This window comes from Perissodus microlepis, chromosome 5, assembly GCF_051167445.1.
Source record: "Perissodus microlepis isolate ML-2025 ecotype Zambia chromosome 5, ASM5116744v1, whole genome shotgun sequence".
Lineage (NCBI taxonomy): Eukaryota > Metazoa > Chordata > Actinopteri > Cichliformes > Cichlidae > Perissodus > Perissodus microlepis.
The window spans coordinates 18,267,149-18,289,370 of NC_140465.1; the positions used below are offsets into that span (position 1 = coordinate 18,267,149).

The 22,222-nt window shown below is 40.9% G+C and overlaps 1 protein-coding gene and 1 non-coding gene across 2 annotated transcripts; one reads left to right on the forward strand and one right to left on the reverse strand.

The window, feature by feature from the left end:
- The first annotated feature begins 663 nt into the window (after nucleotides 1-663).
- Nucleotides 664-22,180, forward strand: LOC146387092 (sodium-dependent neutral amino acid transporter SLC6A17-like). Its single transcript, XM_084928438.1, has 12 exons — nucleotides 664-1,191; nucleotides 4,455-4,900; nucleotides 8,540-8,697; nucleotides 9,260-9,386; nucleotides 12,507-12,688; nucleotides 12,781-12,891; nucleotides 12,972-13,213; nucleotides 14,896-15,088; nucleotides 15,166-15,358; nucleotides 15,637-15,796; nucleotides 15,895-16,057; nucleotides 16,384-22,180. Exons 2-12 carry the CDS (start codon nucleotides 4,618-4,620, stop codon nucleotides 16,783-16,785), a joined length of 2,214 nt encoding a protein of 737 aa, XP_084784564.1. The 5' UTR covers nucleotides 664-1,191; nucleotides 4,455-4,617; the 3' UTR covers nucleotides 16,786-22,180.
- trnag-ccc (transfer RNA glycine (anticodon CCC)) lies at nucleotides 8,089-8,159 on the reverse strand. The gene has a single exon. It is a non-coding gene; the product is annotated as a tRNA-Gly (tRNA).
- Nucleotides 22,181-22,222: the final 42 nt, after the last annotated feature.

Genomic DNA, 22,222 nt, shown 5'->3' on the forward strand with positions numbered 1-22,222 from the left:
ATTTCAATTATTGATTACTGTTGATTTATTAATGCTTATTTATTGCTGAGTAATTTAAAACTTCTCATGTTTCCCTTTCCTGTGTCTTTGAAAACAGTAAGATTATCTGCTTATATGCTTTTTTTCTGCTCACTGGCTCTCAAAAATCCTTTTATCAAGCAATTTCATTTGTGTAGAGCTAAAAAAATTTCATGGTTAATAGGTAACTATGAGCAGTCTGAGGGGTGGCTGTTCTCCCAAGGAAAATGTCAGAATAAGCCTGTGACCAGCAAGTGTTTATGCATGAGACGAGCCTTAAGAAAGCAAAGGAGGTGATGAGGTGAGTCTGGTAGAGAGCCAGGTCAGTGTGGATGAAGGGGTCTGCAAACCTGACCCTGACCTGAATCTTGGAAACCTGCCCTTCACTGTTTATATCAGGTTTATAATATTTCTGTTTTTTTGTGCATGACCTTTAATAAAAGCGCAAAACTTTGTTAGACACCACGTTAATTTGAGCTTTATTTGGTTGTTTTCTTTGTTTTGTTGCCCAGATCTGCGTGTGATTATTGTTATCAGATATATTTTTCTTAAAATAAACATTTCCTTTAATAGCAACGCTGACTCTTCTCCGCTATAAAACGCACATTTCAACATTTTGCTCATTTCATCATAATACTGTCACCAGAAACCAGGCTCATTGAGCTCTACCTTAAATATGTTTGTTTTTTTCTTTTTCCTGAGCACTCTTTTTCAGTGTGCCGACCGGTCATGGCTGAACGGCTTCAAATTTCCATCAACTGAAAAGCGAATGACGAAAACTGCGTCAGACGGTCGTTTCCTCAGGTAGGAGTGGATAACCTTGACAAATCCGCGCACGGTTGTAGCCCCCTTCATTCACTCGGCGTCCTTCTTCCGGCGCAGAGATGCCGTGATGGATCTCAAACAAGTGAAAGAGTGGGGCGTGTTAATTTGCCACTGTTGATAATAAGAGCCACTTCGTGCGTCACGGTGCTCTCTCCACCCTGCACGTCAATTGTTGGCAGTGTAGCATGTGATGCTCCGTCCTGCACTGTCCTGTGAGCGCTCAGTCAGTACCACAGCCGCACACACACATACACATGCTCGTGGTGGATGTATTCACGCCTCTCTCCAGATATTCTCTGACAACTGCGATCGCTTAAGCCCGGATTTTACTGCTGCACAAGACTCACGGTGAGAAACTCTTTTCCTGCCATTGCTTCACTCAACATTTCTTTCTGCTTAAAAGTAGTTTTAATTGTTCTGTGTCATACCTGAGATGCTTGCCAACTTTAAAGAGAAGTTGTGTTATGTTGCGAACAAAACTGCATCAAGATTCAAATGTGCTCCGCGACGCACGCAGGTCTGGGCTCTGGAGTGACCTTGGTTCTGCTCAGGACGAGCAGTGAAAACAGAGGCAGAGGTATCGCTGTCATCACCAGATGTGTCACCTGGTGCTCCCAGAGAGTGATCTGTGTCGTAGTGTTGATGATGGAGATTTTCACAACCTGCAGCTGGTTTCCGCATGCTTTCAATTCACACAGTCCCAGCCTTTGAGGTCTAATGCTGCCATTTGGCCATTAAAGACATGCGTGCTTCAGACTTTTAACACTTTTTACTTTGTGAAACAGCTGATTAACCTTTAACTGTGGCTCAGACTTGTAGAGCTCGCTGATAATCGCAGGATCAGCTGATCAATGAAGTCTGGACATCTAATTGAGACTGATTACAGAAGCTGATGTATACAGGGTTGCCTCTTTATAATCAAACTGCATTTTGCATCGTGTGTGACACTGTCAATAAGTAACAGCACCTGTGTATGACTGTGTACATGTATCACTAATAACCACCTTCTTGCTAATAGGTGAGGTCCTTCAGCCTTATCTGCAAATGAATACAACTTTTAACACACCGTGGTCTGTTTGTATGTCTTTGACATGCTGCTTTTCATATATGCTGGTATTCGGATCTCTTTTTAGCCACAGACTGTTGGTAAGAAACAGAAATCCAAATCATGTGTTTTTACTAGACTGATGATGCAGCCTGTATATCTAAAGCCAGGCCAGGTTGTAACTGTGCAGTGAGAGTCTCTGAAGGACAGCACAATGAATGACCTCAGATAAAGCGAGCCATACCCAAAGGTTTCTTCCAACCTTTTGCTGTAGTATGAAATTGCTCCACACAGACTCGGTCTTAGCATTAGCTGGGGTCATCTGAACTGTGTGCCGATTTTTTTTTTTTTCCAGAGGATTATTGGATGGGTTAGTTGATGTTTGCTGTTTTTATTTTTCCAGTGTTGGCCCCATGATGCAGTCGCTGATTGATATTACGTATCTACTGTAGCGTGGGATTGAATGACAAGACAGAAAAGCAGCACTCGGGTGGTTTTTACAGTTAATGCACACAGGATTATGAAGACTTGTGAATGGCTGCGCTTGGATTATTACATCATGGGATCATCTTGTTGTGCACAGAGGAGGAAATCTGTTTTAGGGATGTTTTGTTTTTTGTGGGGGGGGTTTTCTTTAGGACAGTAAAAGCGCATCAAGAATATGTAGGTTTGTTGTTGTTGGTAGAAGCTCTAAGAGGGTTTGTGGAGCATTTAAGGCCTGCTGAATCGGCTGATACGGAGGAAGCTTGTTTCAGGCTGATGTAAGCAGTGACGATGAGATCTCGGGCGCATCACTGCTGTAGCATCACGTGAAAGGTACAGCACCTTCATTCAGCTCAAGTGTGGAACTGGAAATATGAGCTCACAATCACAGAGAATACTTTTTCTAGTTAATTTCTTTTTCTTTTCTTTTTCACTTCAGACCTCATATTTTGCAGTTTTTGCATCTCAGTCGGACAACATGATGGAGAAAAGAGCCCACTCAATAAGTAATGAGCCTATGCATGCCTGTGATGTGAATAAGGAGAACATATGAGGGCACTTCATCCAAAGCATCGTGTTTACTTCCTCTATTACATTTGGGTTGAACCAACCACTCCCTCAAAGAGGGGTGGGGATGGATGTTGGCGCAAGGCTCCAAAGGATTAAAGGATTTACATGAAAAAAGCTTCACTAAAGTTAAGCTTTTCAGAACAGGGAAATTAAATAGAACAATTTGCAGGATTGGGAATTTTTGGGACCTGAAAACATTGCATGAGATACAAAGAGCTGCGGTGAGGGGCGTGGAGAAGTGCACCCCAAAGCTCAGAGCACATTGCACTCCAACATCTCTGTGAGTTTCCTCACATGAGCGCTCCACTTCTGGCCCTTTCACAATACTTTGTGTTGGTAATTTAAAAATATAAACCATCTATTGCTATCATGACTCAGTTTTTCAGTTTCAGATGTCTTGACATTTTTTTCTTTTAGAATTTGCTACCATAACTCAGACTTCATGAGTGCTGGCCCAAATGCAGAAAGGCCTAAATCTTGACACAACAAGATCGTGTTTTACAGATGGGATAAGGTTCTTGTTTTTCTTTTCATATGAACCAAATGGTTTTTGGTGTTGTGCATCCACAAAGTCTCCTGACTTTACACAGCCCTAAAGGCTGTAAACGGACAGCAGTGATGTTGTCTTTGCAGCCCTGCATTCCTCTGTATTGTTGTTCTCCTGGTGGAAGACTCATAAGCATGACCAATAGCCAATGTGACATTTAGTTACTTAAAAGTTACCCTGGAATCACGTGTGACCTCTCAAAATGCCCGACTGGTGGAGTCTAAATTCTTTATAAAGGATTGTTTAACCCTCTCCAGCCTGATGAGCATCAGTCATCTTTTTTCTCAGGTCCTCGGGTGTTCAGACAACTCATTTCTTCACGCTACGATTCACTTCCTTTTAGTGCTTTTCAGACTATATTAGAGGTCTGATATTTAAATGCTGCTCAGAGTCCACTAACATCTCAGCATCATCACCTGTTGCTTTTATATTCAAATTTACTGCTAATACTGCTCCTCATCACAAACGTATAATATTGGATCAAATTCTGCAATAAATCAATGTGACTGGTTCTGCTGGTTTCTTATTTTCTCCCTTAAAGACTTGTAGTAACCTCTGGTAATGTTTTAGGTCACATTTATGCAGAAGCATAATAAAATTGTCCCCAAATCTTATTCTTACAGCTGTCTTTGTGACAAATTGTCTGTGATCTTGTCTTTATGGTGCCATTCTTTATTGGCTCTGGAGAGATATAACCATGTGTTACAATCCAGTGGCTTATTAGGAGGTTAACCAAGCAATAAACGGGGTATTACTTGTGTCAGCTACTGTACAAAGTGTTATTTAACGATCACAGTCAGGAAATTAGACTCACCAAGGGCAGAAACCTTCTACTATTTTATTCACAATGTAGATGCTTAACGTTGTTATCACTTAATAATACAACATCATTACTAAATTAAATGTTATGATGTCCAAACACCATTTTGGGTGCAACTATCGCTCTGTTTTGTTTTTCTGATGCAGGACTGAAGCCAAGAACTGAAATCCAGCAATCGCTCTTCAGCATCGCTCTTCCTTTCATCCCCACCTGACGTTTGGCCTCTGTCACTTCTTCCCGTCTCTCGCTCTCTGTTTCTCTCTCCACTCGCCCCCACCCCCACCCCCCTCCTGACCCTCAGCCTCCCTGATGCCTAAGAACAGCAAGGTGACACAGCGCGAGCAGAGCCATGAGCACGTCACAGAGTCGGTGGCTGACCTGCTCGCACACGAGGAGCCGCTTGACTACAAGAGCAGCTCCCTGAATGTCGGAGGGGCTGCGGGGAAGAAAGTCCCTCGGATAGAGGTCCCTGAAAACGATGGGCGACCCGCCTGGAACAGCAAACTGCAGTACATCCTGGCCCAGGTGGGCTTCTCTGTGGGCCTGGGGAACGTGTGGCGCTTCCCTTACTTGTGCCAAAAGAATGGAGGAGGTGAGTTAGAGGCAATACTTACAGCATTTACCACATATATACATTCTTCTTTTTAAATATGATTCATAACAGCCTGTCTGGGTCTTGAGCTCTTTCAGGCATCCTACTCATGAGGATTTTGCACTTAAATTCTATGGAACTGATGAGAATTACATTTATTTCTTCATTTAATTAATTAACTCCCTTACATGTTACTCCACCAACACTGCCAGGAAGTAATTTATTATCAATTATCATTTATCCACATTCAGTTATTATGATGATGGAGAAATTAGTTTCATATTCCAGCTGCGGCAGCACGGCTGCTATTGTTGTTTGTGTCTTTGTGGCTCAACACTTTTCTTTTGACACTTACTGTAGGACTTTTTCTCATATTTAGCAGGTATTTATATTTCAGTCTCTGTGGAACAATTTTAGTCACAAATCTTTACAAACCCAAATGAAGACTGAGGTTAACGATGGCTTTGGTCTGAGAACTCATGATGTCACATTAATTTTGTAAAGTTGTGTTGAGCAATAACTCGTCAGGCTTTCTAAAGGTCTTTCAAAGGTTTTCTTTGGGCATCGCCTTCTTTTTTCACTCATTTTCAGTCGTCCTGGTTCCTCACAGTGTTCAGAGCAATGTCACTGACCTATGAATCGTTCAAGCACAAAAAGGCACATAAGTAAGGGGATGAACCAGTGTTTTGTCTACACATAACAGACAACTTAGCATAAATTGTATTTTTAGGCACTTTGTTACTAGCAGGCATAAAATGTATATCTTACATAATGTTATATGTTTTTATAATGTATACATTTTTTTTAGTTGAATCTACGAAAGATATCAAAAAATAACTGGGCTGAAAACCAGTGGCAACGGGGTTATGGAGTGATGACTCCAAATTTGAAATGCTGTTTCAAAGAGGCGTTCAGGAGAGAGGTACAACAGTGAGTGTCTACATTTTCCCAGCAAAATATAAGAGGTTATAAATAACAAACTCTAATACAAAGTTAAAAGTAAAAAGGACTAAAAGCTACAGATCTTACAGCCCAAACAGAAATCAAACATGAAAACCATCCAGAAGAAATGTTATAAATAAACAGGGATACAAAACCCATACTAGAATAAATTATATTATCAAAGGTTCAGCTTAAAACTCACCAGGTAACATCCAAAGTATTAGGATGAAAAAATGAAATAAACAGGAATAAACTTGTAACCTATAATCAAAGAACTGAGAAAACCAAACAGAAAATAACTAATAATCAGCAAGAATTAGCTTAGGGATTATAACAGATGCATGTGGATATTAAGAAAATATTCTTGTTAACATTTTGGTATTGATCGCTCAGTCCTATTCGAGCAATGGGATTTGTTTTCTTTACAGACAAGCATGTTCGTTTGCACAGGCATGACCCGAGCGAAAAGCCACAGAGAGAGCTGTTCATCTCATGACCTCGACTATCAAAAACAACACGACACTTTCATTCATTTCATCCCTGCCAAGAGAGCAGCTGTACTGTGCATAAAGCAGCCAAGTCTAAAAATAGCTGCATTATTGATTACTATAGCCAGTAGGGCAGGCCAGGCTCAACTGATACCCTGGTAAACAGAGAGCTGTATGGAGAATGAATGTAACTGTATGAGGTTTTATTTTTCTCAGGTATGCATGTACTCTATGTAATCGGAGGCGTATGCAGTGTAAACTGGTGTTCATTGTAGGAAAAACACCTTGTCATCATGCGCTGACAGATCTGCTCTTGCTTCATTGGTCTAAGTGTTTTTAGCTTTACTGTTTGTGCCTGACTTACAGCATATACGTAGGATTTATTGCCTATAGGCCAGTAATCTTGCACCAGCACTTGCCAGGTTATGCGATTTGACAAGCAGGCATTTTTCATTGTGTAATTTGCTGTCTGCCACCCAATTACAGACACATTAAAGATCAGGGTTGCTGGCCGCTACTGATGTGTGGACTCCTCTCTCGTTTCCTCCTTTCCTCAGGACACGCCTTTCTCTTTCTTGTTCAACATCCTCTGTCATTCTTCCTCCTCTGAGATGCCTATCCTACATCACATTTTTAGTGTCCTCTGGTTTCAACTAGCGGGTGATGAAGTGGATTTCAAGTTCGCTCACTAAATTTAACTTCCTCTTTATTTCAGGTTTCTGGATTTAGCCTTTTGCCTCTTCTCATCTCTCTGCCTCATTACTCCACCGACTGTGAGATGCATGTACTACTGAATGTAATTCCCGCTTCTGATGTATTAATAGTACATGTATGCCAGCTATAAGTCTTTATATCTGGGATGATGACTCACCCTTCACACATAAAACACAGTTGCGTCCTGATGATTCCTCTCTGGATTAAGCTCCAAAGGGGACAAATTCAGACATCCTTTAAAATTAAACTATATTTCAAAGAATATTTATCAATGAGGCTGAGTTAAACAAAACAAGTTTTATTCCTGTAAAAATGCTGTCAGGAATATACCAGGTTATGCAATGGGCAATCTTGTTTCTCCCAAGCTTAATTTTTACTTCTACGTTACATCTGCGACGTACCCTGTGTGTAGTTAGCAGAGGGATTGCTTTCTTTAACTTGATCTGTTATTTTCTATTTAAATTTAAAAAATGAAGGAAATGGACAGGAGGAAACAAAATTACTGAACTGACCAATCACAGTCATTGTGGGCTGAGTCGAAATAGTTATATTTTCTAGAGAGGTGCATCTCAGAGCTTAGGTTGGGCCATAGGTTACGGTGTGGGGTTCCAGAAGGGTTAGTACTTAAGACGTAGAGTGAATATTTAACCCAGACACAAAATCCACTGTCAGTCTTCATCACAGCAACAACAACAGCTGCAAACCCAAAAAACTGCACGCAATTTTGTCAGAGACACCCTCCATAACAGACAGCAGTGCATAGCTGCTGTTTAACAAGCTGAAGCTGCACAAGACACCTTTGTAGGGAGTTCTTAAGTCAGTGATCTGGCAAGTAGTCAGCAAACAGCGGGGATGCTCTCAATCCAGTTCATTACGTTTTTTTATTTAGTTAATTGTAGTTTTTAATGGTGTCAGCCAATGGTTATTGAAGCCATCGGTTGACCATTTTCACTGTAGTTAAACCAGATGTAACAGACAATAGAATAGAATAGAGTCGCCCTTTATTGTCACTGCACACCGAAATTGTGGGAGGGAAAAAACTCGTGCGCCGCCCGGGAATCGAACCCGGGTCGCAAGAATGGGAATCTTGCATGATACCACTACACCAGCGGCGCAACAATATACTGCTAATGGGGGCCCATCATAGCATAGCCCGCTTTACCGTGCACTTTATGCTAATGTTTTCATCATGAACTTTGTTTTGTATCGCATAAAACCTGAGAGCAGTGACTGAGGGTGTTTAGTGGGATCACGCGAGAAGTAAAAAGGTTATTTTCCCACAGTTTGATACAACTATCCTACTTTTACTGTAGCTGCTAGAGGACACCCAGTGCTACCCATTAGCTTAGCACTAGCATTTTACAGCATGAAAAAAGCTCCCTATCCAGGGGGATAGGGGATAGGACTTGAGATTTCCTGTGTGAGTTAGCCAACCAAACAGCAACACTTTTTTCCTAGAAACACCAAATCTTTTTTTGTTTGTTTGTTTTTTCAGGCGCCTATCTGGTTCCTTACTTCATCCTCCTCCTCATTATTGGCATCCCTCTCTTCTTCTTGGAGCTCGCAGTGGGTCAGAAGATCAGGCGTGGAAGTATCGGGGTGTGGAACTACGTCTGTCCCCGCCTGGGTGGAATAGGAATGTCAAGTCTGATGGTAAGCTGAGATGCTTCTGTTCCTGTAAGGAGTGTGAGACAGAGCCATCATCTTTTTAACTGTGAGCCAAATGTACACTCTTTCTTTAGCAGTGCTTTTAAACTCTTTAGCGGCTCCATAGGAAGCAGTTTGACAAGTGAAGCATGGTGATAAGATCAAAGAGGTTCTATCTATTTATCTATCTAGTTAAAGTTATATCTTGATGCAGGTTTATGAAGGTATTGACGTGTCTGAGAGTGGAAGGTAGTCTTACTTCAGAGCTGCAGAAGTAGCTATAAATATCTCACAGAAGATCACTGTTGAAAAGAGAGCACTTCAATTATTCATGCTTCCCTCAACCTTATTTAGCTTCTGAATGTCCTTGCTGGCAAGGCTGCTCCAAAGACGGACAGCAGCATTGGGACATACACAAAGCACCTGCCTCATTTGCATGTTTTTCTCACTCTGCACAGATGATCCTCTGCACATGTGATGTCTATATCAAACCTGACATCACATATTTGTACCTCATTAAATGTTATCTGGCTGTTTCTGTTGCATAACGCCATCTATCTGTCTGTAGGTGTGCGGCTTTGTGGGTCTCTACTATAATGTGATCATCGGTTGGAGCATTTTCTACTTCTTCCAGTCCTTCCAGTATCCTCTCCCATGGAGTGACTGCCCAATCAGAAAGAATGGGACACTTGCCAGTGAGTTTATATGAACTTACTTTAGTGCATTTGTTAATTGACAGTAAACGCTGTTTCACAGATGCATTAATTGCCGTTAGTTTGGAACGACTACCCTTATGGTAGTGCTAAAGGAAGAGTCATAGAATCGCGAAGAATCGCCTTCTGGGGACTAAATTTCTGAATTTCTCTCCAAAATCTCATGGTAGTCCCTCTCATTAGTTGTGCAGTTACAAAAGATGACTAAAGGATACTGCCTCCAATGCCATTCTGCTAGGATGGCTATAGATAAACAGGAATGACAGTTTTGTGCAGACACAGGTTGCCCAAAATGTAAAGCTAAAGTTTAAAGTGCAGCAACTTAAGTTTAGCTATGTAACATGGTTTAGTTATTCCAAACAGTGATGTTTCCTGCATATAACCAAAGTTAAAGGAAAAACCCTGAAGACTGATCTGGACTTAATGTCAAGAGTCTCTTGGCTAAGAAGAGGAATTTGGGGATGGAAAAGCAATTTTCCTTTTAGGCAACCATTTAAAGAAAGGATACAAAAAGAGTTCGTATTTTTTCTCTCATAGGGTTCAGAAATTCACACATGTTCACAATTCAGACAGTGGGAACAAACAGCCAGGATGAGGATTAAGATGAAAGACAGTTTGGATTCTTGATTCTCGTAAAACCACCAATAACTTGAAGTGATTATCTGGCCCACTCTTCATTACAACATCGCTTCAGTTCATTGAGAATTGTACGTGTTTGTTTATGAATAACTCTCTTAAGTTCCCATCGCAGCATTTCTCCCATGTTGAGGTCGGCACTTTGACTGGCTTTTTGCAGAGCCTCGATTCTTTTCTTTTTCAGACATTCTGTTGTAGGTTTATTACTGTGCTGTGATTGTTGTCATGACCTAGCTGTGGCCAAGCTTTAGCTGTCGAACAGATGGCCTCACTTTTGACTCTAGATATCTTCGGCATACCGAGAGGTTCATGCTTGACTCAATGACTGCAAGGTGCCCAGGTCCTGTGGCTGCAAAAACAAGCCCAAATCATCACCCTTCCACTACCATGCTCGGCAGTTGGTTTGGGGTGTTTGTACTGACATGCTGCGTAAAGCAGGGCGATATGACCAAAAATATTTATCACGATATATATTTGAAAATTTGCGATAACGATATAACTGACGATATAATTGACACTAGACAAAATACTTTACAACTCCACAACTTTATTAGTGCAAAAAAAAAATCAATGTATTTTCACTTAAACAAACAGCTAGTTTTTATCTGCGTTAAAGTTATATAAAAATTTAACAGTGCAAATGCAAATTCCTTGCTGACAGTTTAACCAAAAGGCATTTCCAGTGGAAATGGGCCGACATATCCTCAGCATAACCATGTATAATATCCACAAAACTTAAAAAGAGCTTATACACACACAATACGGTAATATTATGTTGAAGCACAGTACGTATCACTCCGCGAGGCGCCTGCCTACGATAGCTGTAATGCTCCGACAATCCATCAAGCGGTGCGGCTTCGTAGCTTAGCAAAGTCGTACTAAAACATTTGACAGATTTTCGAGTGCAGTGTACGATATAAAATCGTTTCGAGGTCAGTAAACACAACCAGAATTCATACATAAGGCACACGGGATTATAAGGGGCACTGTCGATTTTCAGAAAAATCAAAGGATTGATTTTAAGTGTGCCGTATTTTTCAAAAAACACGGTAATAACGACGGCCTGCTAGCATGCGCTACCAAAAATAGTGCTTTGTTGTGTATCTGACAGGCGAAAGCTAAACCAGTTCCACACCACTGAAGTTGCAGCATTTTTACAAACCAATTCTGGTTCATCCGTTTCATTCAACGATCCGCTTTCGCCCTTCTCATTCTCCGTTGCCGCCATGCTTTTTCCGCCATGTGTATATGAAAACAAAGGCACTGCGCATTCGCGTTTTACCCATATTCTATCGCGATATTTCATTTTCTTATCGTTGCCCAACATTATACCGGTATTACCGTAAACGGTACGATATGAGGTGGAGCTCTTCGTTTTTCTGCACTTTCTCTGCACAGTCTGCGGTGAATTTGCTTGGATGTTCACTCCGCGGAAGATTGTGGCATTGTGTTAATACACACCGGAACGTTCCAGTTTTTATAGAGGTGGTCACTCTTGCTACTTACTGTTGTTACTTACAGTCCTGTGAAAATCTTTCTTTTTCACATGACCGTACAGGAAAACTGTCTTAACTGCAGGTCACTGTTGCATTTAATGCAGACCGCTTAGGGTTTGATTTTTAAAAGTTCAGTATGATGAGAAAATCGTGCTACTGATTTGGTGAAACATTGCAGATTGCACATAATTCTCACAGTTATACTTCAATGGATCGCTGTGCTACAAAGCTTCAGTCTTCATCAACACTCCTGAGCAGAAGACACAAGCTGTCTTCTGTTCACTACAACTTTCTGTCAAGACTTCACTTGCCTAATCCAGATTAAAAACCCACTGGAACTTATTCGATTAGTGGTGATTATATTGTAAACCCTGGGGCAGCCAAAAACCAGCATGTGAATGACTCAGCAAGGCTGGCAGAAAGACGGGGGAAGCAGAGATTCATGCTGAAGGACAGCAGCAGACTGTAAAATATTTCACGGCCGCTGCGATGACATACACGTGGAAGCAAATCGATCAACAAACACAGTAAAGAACAACTTGATTCAGTTTAATTTGTGAAGCATTTTCACCTGCTTGTGCTTGACTTTTTTCTGTGTGTGCCGTGTGTGTCTCTGCACAGATAAAGCTCAGTAATACGTGATCGTATTATCACAACACCGCTGCCTCTACTCTCAGCCACACACAGTATATTTCATTTCTTCAAGGTAACAAGTTAATACACTGTGAGGAAAATCTCAAGGGTTGTGACTTTGAGTTGTGTGTTTTGCATACCAAGTACACAGATGACCTTGTGTAAGTGAGAAATATAAACCAGCCAAATCTTGTAATACTGACCCCGAGCAAACATCCTCTGCACCAGTATACTCTCCTTTCGCTCTCCTCAGCCTCCCTGCAGTCTTTTCAAACCTTTTCTCTTCTTGCTTCCTCATTATCACCCAAATTAAACTTTTCTTTCCTGTCATCTACAGTTGTGGAGCCAGAATGTGACAAAAGCTCGGCTACGACCTATTTCTGGTACCGGCAGACTCTGAACACGACCAGCACCATCGCAGAGAGCGGCGGCCTCAACATCAAAATGACCCTGTCTCTGCTGGTAGCCTGGATCATTGTCTGCCTCGCCGTCATTAAAGGAATCGCTTCCTCTGGGAAGGTTGGGAAACCATGACACAGAAACATTTAAGAGAAAAGTGTGGAGGCTTGTTTTTTGCTGAATTGATGTCTTTTTCTTTTGCACCTGTACAGGTGATGTACTTCAGTTCTCTTTTCCCCTACGTGGTGCTGTTCTGTTTCCTGGTCAGGGGTTTAATGCTGAAGGGCTCCGTAGATGGTATCGCTCACATGTTCACTCCCAAGGTTAGGATGGAAGAGTCATTGTTCCTCACCTCTATTTTTTCAACCATGCATGCTAACAAAAGCCTCTCCTCACATCTCAGTTGGAGAAGATGCTGGAGCCGCAGGTGTGGAGGGAGGCCGCCACCCAGGTCTTCTTTGCCCTCGGTCTGGGTTTTGGAGGAGTCATTGCCTTCTCCAGTTACAATAAGATTGACAACAACTGCCACTTTGATGCCGTGCTCGTCTCTGTCATCAACTTTTTGACCTCCATTTTGGCCACACTGGTTGTGTTTGCTGTGTTGGGCTTCAAGGCCAACATCATGAATGAAAAGTGTGTTGTGGAGTAAGTTGAACACTGTTTTTTGTTTTTGTTTTGGCAACATTGAATGTAACCCCCCAAAAAAGAAACAAAAGTCCGACAGCAAGGTTCATGAGTACTGCATATTAACCAAAAATCACACCTCAAAGTTACAATCCACACAGTCTTTATGTTATAAACAGTGGCAGTTATCCTTATTTTCTGTCACATATATGTTGTTACAGTGATGGATCCTCATATTTTCAGATACTGTGGTCAGTGCACGTGCGAGCAGTGCTTTCGAGCCAAAAGGCCCATCTTCAGATTGTTCTGAGTTCTTAGTTTCTGATGGTGTTTTTCTGTTCATGACTCTATCTGATGTCAAAGACGTGGAAAGTCCCCGCTTGAAGACAAGATTATTCTTCTCAAAGTTTTAGCCTCATATAATAAATGTACAAACCTGCTATTCCAACTTATATGAGGACCAGACAATCAGGGGAAAGTTGAAAATTAAATTAAATTATGATGTTTTTTGTTTTTTTAATAAATTTGAAACATGCAAGCTACTCTGGTAGAGTCCAAGAATATAAAATAATAATAATAATAATACATTTTATTTGAGGGCGCCTTTCAAAAGCCCAAGGTCACCTTACAAAAGAACAAAATTAATAAAAGAAGCAATAGTCATAAAATACATAAAATCAGTTAAAATTGCAAAGCAGAACTTGACAACAGATAAAATCAGCACTAAAGCGAATAAGCAGTTTGAACAGATGTGTTTTGAGCTGTGACTTAAATGCGGGAAGAAAGTCTATATTTCTTATGGCTGGAGGAAGAGCGTTCCAGAGCCGAGGAGCAGAGCGACTGAAGGCTCTGTTCCCCATAGTGGTAAGATGTGCGGACGGAACAGTAAGATGAATAGCAGATGAGATCTAAGAGGGTCGGAGACAGTGGTGATATGGAGCAGGTCAAACAAAATAAGGGCAGGGATAGCTCAGTGGGTAGTGTGGTCACCCCATGATCGAAAGGTTCCCCTGAGCAAGGTACCGTCCCTACACACTGCTCCCCGTGCGCCTGATTTGCGGCTGCCCACTGAGTGAATGGGTTAAATGCAGAGAGAGTAATTTATCCACGGGGATCAATAAAGTATACATTATTATTATTATTATTATTATTATTATGTATCTGAAAATGAGCATAATAGGTCTTTGAACTATGGGAAGAAGCCAGAGAGCTTATTTTGAGGTCACAGCACTAACCACTGCATGAAAAATGCATGTATCCATTTACTCTTAAAAATACATGTTTTTGGCACATTAACAAGTTAAAACTCTGTAAATTTGTTCCAAACGCAAAGTACAGGAGTAAAAACCACAATTTTTGTTGCGCTTTTTACCTACCTATTTATTTATGAGGAAAAAAATCACATCCTTTATAAAGAATATGAGGATACCAAAGTGTAAGCTAAATAGGTCTAAATGGTCTCTATTGTGATCATTTATTAAATTACTGAGTGGTAGGTGAAATTGTAAATGAATGTTTGTATCTAATTTAAGATACAATTTAATCTAATTTAATTTAATCTAATCTTTAAGTAATTTAACAGCAACAGGTTTTTTTTTTCAAGAAATTGTACCTTACATGGCTTTTTGTCAGAGCATCAGTCAAGCAGTGTGGCACAAAATATGTATTGGATTCATTGTGATTCTGACCTTTTCTGTCTGCAGGAATGCAGAAAAGATCCTGGGATACCTCAACTCCAACGTCCTGAGTCATGATCTTATTCCTCCACATGTGAACTTTTCCCATCTCACCACGTCAGACTACGCTGAGATGTACGGGGTCATTAAAACAGTCAAAGAGGACAGCTTTCCCCAGCTGGGTCTGGAGCCGTGTGTTCTGGAGGATGAGCTGAACAAAGTGAGCCTTTGGCACACATAACTCAGCTGAATCCACAGCATGTTCTGTGTTTCACACCTCTCAATGTGTCTCTGCAGGCTGTCCAGGGCACCGGCCTGGCCTTCATCGCCTTCACAGAAGCCATGACGCATTTCCCAGCATCTCCCTTCTGGTCAGTCATGTTCTTCTTCATGCTCATCAACCTCGGTCTGGGCAGCATGATCGGCACCATGACTGGCATCACCACACCTGTCCTTGATGCCTACAAAGTCCAGAAGGAGCTTTTTACAGGTACGCCGCTCCCCAGCACCACCGCCACACTGACTCCCTCAGCCTCCGTGCTATTAGTAGTTGAAACCCCTTGCTCAGCACTTAGAAAGGATTAAAGTACATCTGGGAATGAGCTGCATTAATATTTATGTGCTGTGAGCAAACTGAATGGAAAGCAGAAACAGGAAATAATAGCACTTAATGGCAAATAAAACCTTTTTAATTCTCATCTGTTTTTTCAAACTTTTTCCTAATCTTTTCTTCCAAATGAGCTCCAATTGTTTCTGTGTTTGTTTCAGTGTGTTGCTGCATCATCGCTTTCTTATGCGGCTTGTTGTTTGTTCAGCGGTCGGGAAATTACTTTGTCACCATGTTCGATGATTATTCGGCTGGTCTGCCTCTCACTGTAGTGGTCATCCTGGAAAATCTGTCTGTTGCTTGGATATATGGCACCAAAAGGTGAGGCTAACTACAAGATGCTGCTCAAAGCTGTGTATCAAACTACAAAAGTGTATCCAAGGAAAGGATCCTTACTGCAATTTGTTGTTCTTTGTCAGGTTCATGCAGGACCTGGAGGACATGTTAGGTTTCCGACCTCATATTATCTATTTCTACCTTTGGAAGTACGTCTCCCCTCTCTGTCTTATCGTTCTCATCTCGGCCACTGTCATCGAGATGGCCATCAGCCCACCAGGATACAACGCCTGGGTTCAAGAGCTGGTCAGTCTTGTCTGTCTGTGTGTTTGTGCTGTTTTGGTGTAAAAGAAGTTTTCAAATGCTTCACTCAGGGAAAGGAAGCTAAAACACGACACGAAAACTGCTAAAATGTAAGAAAAATGTCCAACAGCAACAGTCATATATGACAAATTGTACGTCACAGGATTGCATACCGTGTCTCTGTGTGAGTAAGAATAAACAGCACAGAATAAATTCCCACCATTACACAGCCACACAGGGTGTACTTTGTAGGAGTGAATGGGGGGTTAGTTTTCTTCTGGAGCGTTTGAAAAGTGTTTCCTTTTCATTTCACCCCTCTGTCATTTTAGGCTCAGGAACGCTTCCAGAGCTATCCTCCCTGGGCTCTGGCCATGTGCTTCGCTCTTATCATTGTGGCCATGCTTCCGCTCCCTGTTGTCTTCATCGCCCGACACTTCAACTTGATGTCAGACGGCTCTAACAAGCTGTCTGTCTCTTACCATAAATCTATGATGAAGGACATATCCAACCTTGAGGAGCAGGATGAGGCTAGATTCATCCTTGGAGGCAAACCAGGCGAGGCCCCATCATCAGGGCCAGCACACAAACCCTTCCTGACACCTGGAGGAAACAAACCCATGGACTCCCTGTCTCCAAACATCTGCTATGGTACTAGCTACCAAAATGCTGCCATAAGCCCCACCACACCAACTACACCAAGCACACCTCTCACACCAGAGTCTGACTCTTGACTGTTGCCCAGCCTTGACAGACTCCCCTCTGACCACCCCTGTAGCACAACTTTACCCATGAGGTCTCCACTGGAGCTCAGCGCAGCTCCAGGAATCCTCACCACTGCCCTGCTAACGCCACAAAACTGTATGTAGCCATCCAGTTTATGAGCGCTTCCAAAATAACACGAAGGAACTTCATGAGAAGATTTCCAGAATGTTTCCCAGCATCTGGAAGTTAGAAAACAGGAAATAAGGGATGCATTTCACTCTTTTACAATAAACGAAACTCTGGAATCAGGTTGAGATTAACAGTGACACACTACATCTGTATATATTTAAAAACATCAGGTTAATGTGTTCAGAATGAAGTTCTGTGATCTGATTTTCTTTGCCTTAGTTTAAGGATCCCCTAGCAGACACCAACCCCATAGTATAAGGAAAATGTCTGCACAGTGCAGGTAGTGTGAAAGAGTGCATGTAGTAGAGTTTGTGAGGTTCTGCTGGTTTCCTATGTAGCAATAATGGGTGTCAAAGCCATGTACCACTTAATACACAGCAGGTTTTCTTTATATTAGATGTTATGCAGTCGACAAGGTGCAGCTGAAAAGTTCCAAAACCATACCTGATTCAGATTTGGACAAATTGTTCAAGGTCATGCTCAGCACAGCTGTGGGAGATCCCATTTTCACTCCACAGTGTGTGCTGTGAATTCAAGTCACAACTAAACTCTACTGTAACGTCCTGAGGTGTCTGAGGAAGACATTCACAGCAAACCACCTGACCTGTGGTGTTTGCCACTGTGTGTTGGCACACAAGGAATCAAAAAAAACAAAACACTCGACTCTGTATGTTTAAGAAAATGACCTTAAAGGTGAGCACTTCCAAATTAAGATCAGGTAACGTTTTTGGCCACAGACTCGCAGCTCTGTTCTGATGCCGTGAGATTTGTTTTCATAGGACTATGATTTGTAAAATATGCTAAGACGACTCTAAAGGCACCCGTTTATGTTCCAATCAGACCCCACATCCACCTCCTCCTGTAATTTGCGTGTAGAGTCTATTGTTGTTGTTCATTTTGTAAAAACAAAAAAAGGTGTAAAATCACAATGTACAGTATAGTTATAGTAATGTAACATACCTTTAGGACTCTGGGTTTTATTAACCGGGATCTCAAACCACTGTTTCATTATCCATCACTCTCACGTCTTCGTCTCTGTGCTGTAGAAACACACTCGTTTCAGTTTCTCCACCAAAGAGTTAAAAGTAAACAACAAAACACTTGAAATCTGCTCCAGAATAACAGACCTGTTACACTGGACTGCAGTGAAAGTGAACTACAACCCAAAACACAAGGCGGGCACGAAGCACGCAAAGTTTGCTTTTCTCCTCCTTCAAAAAAAGCACAAAGGAGATTTTGACTCACTGAGCACAAGCAGATTATTGGCTGGAATTGTCTCAAGCATTGATCCACATTTTAAAATTAACTCCTGCCGAGACATATTATGGGACACACAGCAATATATATTTATATTGGCGCACAAACTGTGTTAACTTTGAACAAAAAAAATGAACTTAAAATAAGAAAAATAGCTACGGACCAAAAGATTAAAAAGCAAAAATCCCAATTCTGTGAACTTATCAGCCGACCTGATAGTGTGCACCTTTGAAAGCCTTAGACTCCTCATGCACAGACAGAAGTACACATGCACACACATATACACTGCTCTCTCTGTTACAGGCCCTGCCGTGGCGCAGCAGGGATTACGGTGATGGTCGCTGACTTGAGTTTAAACTGAGCACATTTAATTCCTATTTAAAGGAATCTTTAATTTATTTTTTTATCACAATATTTAAAGCCATGGTGTTTAGGTATAAATGGACTATATTTATATTCCTGTATATTTGCTGTTATGTAGGCGTGATGAATTACAAAGATTTATCTTTTACAAGCGTTTAGTATGTATACTGTGTATTTTAATCTTGTGTGACGCTTATTGAGTCTGTACATTTTAGGACTGTTCTGTAGTTTGTGTAGCTGATCGTGGACATGAAAATGATGTCCACTGTGGAGCTGATGTACGGTCTTGTTTAGTCGTGTGTGTGTGTCCACTTCCGGTTTAGTGGTCTAATCGTTCACCGAAAGATGCTCTCAAAATGTCCTGTTAGCCAACAGGTTCATGAAAGGCTGTCTCTAAAATATGTTTAGCGTAGATGACACAGCATGCTAACATCCTGAGCAGATATCTTTCCAGATGTGTACAAAACATGCAAGCACTTTTTTTTTAGGTTGAACCACTCTGAGGTCACCCATTGATTTTGGACTTTGTTCAACTTTTTAATCCTCGGGTATTTGGACAAGAGGGTGGCATGCTAAGTTATAAGCTAAAGTTAGCAAGCTTGCTACTAAGCTGCATTCATAATCTGTACAGCTTCAATGCACAATAATAAACACCTGCTAATAAAGCTCAACAACAAGGTTCCAGAAAGTAAATTTCTCCACAGGGATTTTAATTATGAGCTATAATGTTTTAGCCGTCTAAAGTAGACTCACTACGAGCTACGACATAATCAAACAATAGTGCGACAATTAGTGATGTGCGGATCGATACTGAAATATCGATTCCTCCGATACCAGTCATTTATGTTCTAGAATCGATTCTCACAGTAAAATATTGATATTTTAGTAATTTAGGGTAAATTTGTAGTTTATCATTAACAGGAACACAGTGGAAATAACCTATATCATTCGGATTGTCTACAATTGGAAGGAACTACTTCCTCTTCCGCCTTTCATAGTCATGTGCGAAATATGGCTGTATAAATGTGGCAGCCCCTTGGCGTGCGCACTCACAACAATGGCTGAGCGTAATCGGAGTTATGTACGGACCTATTTTACATCCACAAACAGCCCAGACGTGGTTTGCCATACATGTGGCAAGAAAGTGAGGTGTTGTGGCAACACCACAAATTTGTCAAACACCCCAGAGTAAATCATATCACAGAATATGACAAGCGTATGTTAAAGCGAACTGAAGAGGAGGAGTGGACAGGTGCTGCTTGGGCGAGACAGACGTCCTTTAGTGCTGCAGGCAGGCAAGGTGTTCAAATAGCGCACAACTTCAGGTTTTTTATTTCTATATGATGAACTCTGCATTATTAAGTGATAAGAACAAGTAATCTGATGTCCTGTAATCATTATGACGCTATAATTTGAGATACAATAAATAAAATACGTTTTTGTACAAATTATCGGTATCGGATCAGTATCGTCGATACCACCCTGAATTTTACTTGGTATCGGATCGGAAAGGAAATCAGTGGTATCGCACATCACCAGCAACAATCTGCTCCTGTGGAGACCAAAGAGTCTGCATGGGATGGAAAAGAGCTACACTACCCACAATCCTAAATTGAAAAAGTGACATCTCTGATTATGGAGGTTGTTGTTACCATGGAAATGTTAAAATGAGCAAACATCAGGTCATTTAGTGAGCGGTGATTACAGTCATTAATGAAGCACTGTAGCATACTGATAGGATATGATTTACTCTGCTACACACAACACAAGCTGCTAAATACGGCCAACACTATCATACAACACTGCTGTTAACCATAAACACTACAGCAATGGAAAGGATTACATATGAAAAGGCTAAAAGTCGTTCCCTGACGAATCTGGGATTTAGAGCGAGTTATGGGGATGTGTAGTTCTTTTACCATTAAAAGTACTTATATACATAGTCTGGTACTTTTGTCCCGTTTTATTTTTTCTTTGTGTTTTCATTCACCTTATAGTTGTTTAAAACTACTAAAAGGTTTAAAAAGTTTAACACTCTTTATATTAAGATTTTCTGAAACATTAGTGAAGGAAACAAATGGAAAATTAACTTCTGGAACCAGAACCCTTAAAAAAGTTAGTGTTCACTGTTGAGCTGTGTTAAGAAAGGCCACACCCCTGACTCTAGTATCCAGATCTATTAGATTAAAAAACATGTAGCCAGCACAGAGTCAATAAAAGGGAAATTTATCCATAGAAGCAAAGAACATTTTTCATTTTTAGTGCTTCAAAGGTTAGCATCTTAACATGGGAGCCTATGGGGATTGACTCACTTTTGGAGCCAGCCTCAAGTGGCCACCAGAGGAACTGCAATCCTGGAGGTTGCTGCTTGGGTGGTCCACATCTTTGCAAATTTATTTAGGGGCAGGTGAAAAAGTGCTGATTCAAAAACACAGCATCCAACAAGAAGCAAGATGACTATTATCAGCGTCCTCCAAAGCATCTCCATCGACATCATTAAAATAAGGTGTCGTTCATACAGAGTAACGCAACAGGCATCACTGGGTTTTTTATGCACTCAGAAGTAACATTGATGAAATACTCACTTCTGCCCACATCAGAGACAGACAAACACTTTACTGGAAAAATCATATATATATATTTACTGGATGCAATCTTTTGCATCCCGTTTGGGGGGAAAAACACAGACACATGTATCAGGAATATGCTGTGGTTTTTTTTCAACTGCTCTATATGTGGAAAAATACAGTTTCCTTTAACAGTGTAAGGATTCAGAAATGAATGTAACACGGTAGGTTTGATCCACAAAGTGGGATTTTTTTTACTGTTTGATTGGTTTTGTTTTTCTCTCTGAATCAAACATTTTCAGCTTCCAAGCACATTTTTTATCCAAATTTGCATGGAGAGACCTGAGCAAAGGGTTTGGCTAATCCTCCTTTGGCAATGTTTTCTCCCCCTGGTGGTAGCTTTATGAACAGCAAGTTGTCACAGTCCATTCAGGAATTAGTTTTCTGCTGTGTAATGAGTGGATCACTAGTGTGATTACAGATGTTTTGTGTTTGGTGTAAGAGTGTATCACGCAGACATCTCTGGTGTGTTCATGTCTGTAAATAATGTTATGTAACCAAACTATTCTGGAGATAGATTTTATTAACGTGATGTAGATTAATGTCTTAAAAGTTTTAGCAGTAAGTATAACAAAAGTTAGAAATGAATGTGATCAATGCACTTTTTTCACAAGACTGCAAAAAGCTAACGTCTGTTTTCGTTGTCTTGTTTCCAGTACATTTAAAATTTGATGAAAAGCAATATGATGTTATTTAAATGACAGAATAACTGTGGCTGAAAGCAAATCCTGTCTGTGAAAAGCAATCCTTAGAAATAACCCCCAACACTGGTGTGTGCACATGTGTGCGTGTGTGAGATGTGAGTTTGGCTTGGTGTGTGCAAGGCCTTAGTGAGCACACACTTCAAACACTATACAGGAGACACATGTCCCTTTACAGCTTCCCTCTCTTTCCGCTTTCATTTTATGAATGTATCATACTGAGAAATACTGTAAAAATTGTGACCATAAAAAAATTATTCTAATAAAGAGTGGACAAGCTGCTGTGACGTTTCTGGACTTTTTTTGGTTTAAATTCATTCTCGGTCAAA

Excerpts from the sequence above, each read along its gene's own strand:
- LOC146387092 (XM_084928438.1), top strand. The coding sequence starts at position 4,618 with ATGCCTAAGAACAGCAAGGTGACACAGCGCGAGCAGAGCCATGAGCAC. Across the intron at positions 12,689-12,780 it reads GAATCGCTTCCTCTGGGAAG|GTGATGTACTTCAGTTCTCT; the intron begins GTTGGGAAACCA and ends GCACCTGTACAG. Across the intron at positions 15,797-15,894 it reads TGGATATATGGCACCAAAAG|GTTCATGCAGGACCTGGAGG; the intron begins GTGAGGCTAACT and ends GTTCTTTGTCAG.